Source organism: Poecilia latipinna, unplaced genomic scaffold (genome assembly GCF_001443285.1).
Source record: "Poecilia latipinna isolate Pla-1442-1.1 unplaced genomic scaffold, P_latipinna-1.0 Scaffold3453, whole genome shotgun sequence".
In the NCBI taxonomy this organism is placed as follows: Eukaryota; Metazoa; Chordata; class Actinopteri; order Cyprinodontiformes; family Poeciliidae; genus Poecilia; species Poecilia latipinna.
In genome coordinates, this window is record NW_015116069.1 from 16,024 (window position 1) to 21,590 (window position 5,567).

Genomic DNA, 5,567 nt, shown 5'->3' on the forward strand with positions numbered 1-5,567 from the left:
TTAAAAAGAATCAAGCAGACAAGAAAAACAAGTTGTTTATATTAATAAAAAAAATGTATATATTGATAAGAAATGTAAAAATACGAGTCAGATCAGTTTAATGGAAATGCTGTTTCTATCAGCAAACAATAACTAAATGAACACCTGCATTGTGTTGTTGGCAGCAGAAGAGTCAGGCGGACCGGCGGGCGGCGGCGGGCCTGAAGGAGCTGCAGCAGGCGCTGCAGCAGAGTCTGGACGAGTGCAGGCAACTGAAGGAGAAACTGGCTAAAACCGAGGCTGAGCTCAACTCCTCAGTGGAAGAGTGAGCGCTGCACAAATCATTAACCTTCTCGTTTATCTTTTCTTGTCAGTGCAAGTGATTTACTTCTGCTAAACGTTTAAACTTTTAAAATGTGCCAGTAGTTAAGCAACCTATAGATAATGTTTTCTTTGTTTTAGCACAAAGTGCGACGATTTGCGTTGGGAAGTTGGTTGAGGTGCTTTTGTTGCTTTCTAGACTTTGGGTGTTCTGGTGAAGCTGCTGGTTTTAATGTTCAAGCTGATTCATATTTTAGTGGAAATAAAGTATGTGGTTAAATTTATGCAACAATTAAGCCTGGTGCAAAAAGCTAGATTCTGATGATTAATACTTTTTAAAGGGAATTTTTATTTTGAGAGTTCATAATTAATTATTTTTTTCTTGACTTTACTTGGGGGTAACTCCCACTTACCTCCAAGTAAGTCAGGGTTTTTCTCAGGTTTATTTCTTGTTTTTTGGTTGTCGTATTTTATTTTATTCTGAATATTCATAATTTCTTCCAGTTCCAGTGTGACATGATCTTTACAGAATTAAAGTTTATCAGTTTTTATTAACGGTCATTATTATGCCATTATTATAGGCCTGTCACAATAACAAATTTTGCTGGACCATGAATTGTCCCAGAAGTTATTGCGATAAATAATAATATTGTTGTTTTGAGACCATTTGCAAGTAATATAATGGTAATGACTTAATAATGCAAGGATGCATTATTAAAGATTAATAAACGTTAAATTCTAATGAATATTTAACACTGGAGCTGGAAAACATTTTAAATATCCAAAATAAATAAAGAAAACAACAAATAAAATGTATAGACTTTGTAGACAAAATTGTCTGGCTGCGACTAAAGCACCAGAAAAGAGAAAAACGATAAATCATGCAGATATCAGGAAATTATTGTTTAATTTATCATGCGATGAATTAATTTATTGCTCATTGTGCCTAAGTATCGATACTTGAAAAGAGTCTTAAAATAACGATATTTATCACGATAATTACTGGTTTGTTATCGTGGTGGGAACAGTATCAATTGGACTGTAATAAAGGTGTTTCACATTAATTACCACCAGTGATCCATGAAGGCAGGTGGCAGGTAACCTCTGAGGGCTCCCGTTCGGCTCACCAGGTGTTCCCAGTTATGCGTGTGAATTATAGGTGCATGAAGAGCGGTTCTCCAGAGCTGACGTGTCCTGTGCTTCGTCAGGCTCTTCCAGGTGAAGATGGAGCGGGAGCAGTGCCAGACGGAGATCAGAGACCTGCAGGACCAGCTGTCAGAGATGCACGACGAGCTGGACAGCGCCAAGAGGGCCGCCGCTGACGGAGAGAAAGACGCACTCATGGCGGTGAGCCGCCATGTTGCTATCAGGCTGAGCTGCCAGGACAGACTCACTCTGTAGACTAGAACGGACGGGCGTTTGTTGCATCGCTTATTGTGATTAATTTATCATCATGAGAAGAATTTTGATCCATCTTTGTCATGAGAAATTCAAGTTAATGGTGTTTAGGAAAAACCAAAACTGTCCGTATTGTCTGGGTTTCTCCACTATTTTTCAATAACAATATCAATAAATGCCAAAAATTTAAAAATATAATTATAAGTGCAGCTACTGTGCAGCTTTATGTGATTGATTTTAATTTTGCACTCTTCACCCTGGTCTGATTATTTCCTGACTGCCACAGAGTTTATGTCACACTGTGGGAGTTTTGTAAGTGTTTATGATTAATTATTTACATAAGTATTGCTAATTTGCTTTAAGCTAATGTATGGCTTAATCTAATTACATAATATCCTTCGAACAATTTATATTACAGCGTCTGTGATCAAGCTAAAATAATCACAAGTGACCTGCTGGTGGTAGATTTTCTCCCAGTAAATTATAGAAAATTACATTAAATGATCAGTTTTAACAGCAGGTTGGAAACAAAACGGCATGAATTGAGTCTCCATTGGTACAAATGTTCCATATCTGTAAAAGTTTGGTACAAAAACACCTAAACAACTTATGAAAAGGACAAATTGACCAAGATTATTTGTGAGAAACTATTTTTATGAAGATTTAAAAAAATATTTAGAGATTGAAATGTTTTATTTTATTTTTATTGGCAGTTTTAATAGTCTCTGCATCTTCACTGTAAAAACAGAAAATCTTACAAAGTGTTTTTGGTCCAGTTTCTAGTGCAAATAAATTAGTGACAAAACTAATTTATAAGCAACTTTTCAGCAAGAAATATTAGTTTATATTAATGAAAGCATACTTTTTCTATTGGTAGATTATTTCACTTGTAGCATAGAAAAAATGTCTTGTGATTAAGTGAAATAATCTGCCAGTGGAAGTAGTAATTTTCCATCAATATTAAGAGATTATTGATTTAAAAAAAAAAGCTAAAAGAACCAAAAATCTTTGGCTCTTTGGTAGGATTTTGTGTTTTTGCTGTGTTGGACATGATGCACACGGCTCTAGATTATAAACATCTATTATCTAATTGATAATTGGATTGATGACTCGCATGTCGTTTGATTACAAAACCTCCAGACTCTGCTGCGCTTCCACAGATCTTAGGAATGAAGACAAACGGTTTTAATGAGAAGAACTTCGGGATGTTGGCTGAACTCTGCAGCTGAACTCTTGTCTGAGATAACGTTAGCAGCTTGGCTCTCTTTGCTTCAGGACATGATGCAGCTGAAGGTGGAGATGCAGGAAGTGGTCATTGCCAAAGAGGAGCTGGAAGAACTGTTGAGGAGGCGAGAAAGGGAGCTGGCAGCCCTCAAAGGAGCTTTGAAGGACGAAGTGGCCGCTCACGATCAGGAGGTGGACAAGATGAAGGAGCAGTACGAGAAGGAAATAAGCCGGCTGCAGACGTCTTTGGAGGAGGCCAAGCAGGTAATCATCCTCCCTTCTCTCTCCTCCTCCAGGAGCGCAGCCTGTCACAGAGCGGCGTGAGATAAGCGCACCATGAGGGGAGCTGATAGCGCCGCCATATGTTTGTTGTCAGGCCTCGGCGTTGTGCTTTAAAGCAGCACAGTTTGATCTGGTCACCATTTTCACAGGCAGCAGGGGTTTGTAGATTAGCAGGGTTTGCTAAAGTCAGAGGCCGGCTCGTCTTTTACAGGAGAGAGGAGTCGGTGATGCGTTTTTTATTTCATCACTTTGCTGTCTATTTTATTGGGATGTTGGAGAAAACCCACAGAATAACAGACCAACAGTAATCACCAAACAGCTTTAATGAAGTTAAATTACACACAGATGGACTTTATTTACTGATGAGGTGACTTCTGAACAGATTCACTGTATCTGCTGAAGTAAAGACATCCCCACATTATGATGCTGCCACCACCATGCTTCACTGGTCTCCTTAAACCAGACCTCCATCTTTTACATGTTTGCTCTCCACCTACATGGACTAGATATCTTGATTTATAATTTACTGAAATTATAAGTTTTGAGTGCTTTAGCCCTTTGTTTAAACCAGAAGTGTCCAAACCTTTTGTTTACCAAGTATGAATTATTTCAATTAAACAAATTAAGTAAACAGATTTTTTTTTTTCTTTTTGTAAAAATGGGATCATCATGGTTTTTGCACATCTTACTTGTTAAATGAATCCAGATTTCTTAATATTTTGGACTCGAATGGGAAAAAAAACAACTAAAAAAAATAATTATTCTATTCTCAAGTATAAAAACAAAATCTAGATAAGTCTTCATTTGAAAACACTTTGTATATTGAGGCAAGTTTTAACACAGCAATGTTTAGTTGATGTGGTCCTAGTTACCATGACAGCAGAAGTAAAAGATGATCATTTTGTGTTGCATCAGACATTTTTGTTAGTAGATTTTAATTTAAAAGTCATAGTTTTGTCCTAATCTGTTTAGGTTATTCTTGAATTGTGGTCAGAGGGCCACATAAAATCAGTTCAGGGGCCCTAAGCGGCCCCTCAGCCCCAATTTGAACAACCTTGATTTAAGCAGATTTACACTTGAAGGCTCATTCATATGCATTGATCTTTGGCAGTTTGATGATATGAATCAGGAAATAAACCATTAAATCACATGATATTTCAAATTACTGATTATTTAAATCTGGTTTCCCCAATCAATTATTCCCTTATTTGACATCTTTCTGTTCTTCCTGTTTTTGTCCAACAAACTGTAATTGCAACAGGTGGACTCTATTTACTATTTAAGTAACTTCTGATTGGTTACACTGAGTTTTGTTCAGGGGCGACATATTGGACAGATTTTTATTTGTTGAAAAAGAAAAACTCATTCATCCTCTCTTTCCACAAACATATTTAGTTGGTCACATAAACTCCCAATAAAATGCCTGGAAGTTTGTGGTTGTAATCTGACAAAGTTCAGACGATGGGAATAAATCTGCAAGGCATTGTAGCCGATGTTAGTAAATAATATCTTGTTACCACAGTGGCAGCTTTACGCCTTGCTGGAAGAGCGGCAGCTGACTTCAATTAACCTTTAAATTCCAACCTTAGCAGTGTAGATGTCTTAATGTGATGAGCAGATGGTTTTCTGCAGATGGTTTGCAAAGGAATGCAAAAGAGCTTAGATTTTTCATTTTGTAACGATTTAAATCACTTTGGCCGACATGAATTATGCAGAATGGGCAGCACTGAAAACTATATTTATCTACAGCTAGGAATTTTGTTTCTTTCAGTTTCTTTCAGAGTTGCATAAGCAGGACAATCTGCAATCTAAATGTAGCTTATCGTTTTGCAATGATAAAACGTGTTCTTATCTGAGCCTGTTACTTTTCATATAAACATTTTTACAGGAAGAGAAAAAAAATTGCAAATGAATCTATTGGTTTCTGCGTAGGGATACTTTTATTGACCCTTTGCCTGTGACGTCACGCTGTCCAGAACTCCGTTGTTCTGTCAGATAGACATACGCTGTCAGGATGGCATGCATGCAGTGAGTAGCATGCCCGCACATTAAGAAGTCTGACCGTCAGTGGAGTTGTCAGTTCAACATACGCAACAAGTTATGACGAAAATAAGTCATTAAATTGTTTTCAATGATAACTATATAGATATACATGTGTTGTCATGGTTGCAAAGTGTATTTAAAGCAGGTCTGGCTGCTGCTGGAGTCAGCTACAACACACACCCGTGTAAAATTCACTTAACCGCTAAGTCAGGATGCCATACAACTGTTAATAACAGATCTACGTCATGATTCTATGTTCCTAGCATACATGCAGTGAGTACCATGCCAGCGCATGCGCCTTAAGAAGTCCGACCGTCAGT

General features: G+C 37.5%; 1 protein-coding gene across 1 annotated transcript in view; it reads left to right on the plus strand.

The window, feature by feature from the left end:
• LOC106941010 (cingulin-like protein 1) overlaps positions 1-3,786 on the plus strand; it is a 4,818-nt gene extending 1,032 nt beyond the window's left edge. Inside the window, exons 2-4 of the mRNA XM_015023916.1 lie at positions 165-304; positions 1,509-1,647; positions 2,974-3,786. Of these exons, the coding sequence (XP_014879402.1) occupies positions 165-304; positions 1,509-1,647; positions 2,974-3,246 (552 nt within the window). The 3' untranslated portion in view covers positions 3,247-3,786. The remainder of the gene's footprint in view (positions 1-164; positions 305-1,508; positions 1,648-2,973) is intronic.
• The last annotated feature ends 1,781 nt before the right edge of the window (positions 3,787-5,567 follow it).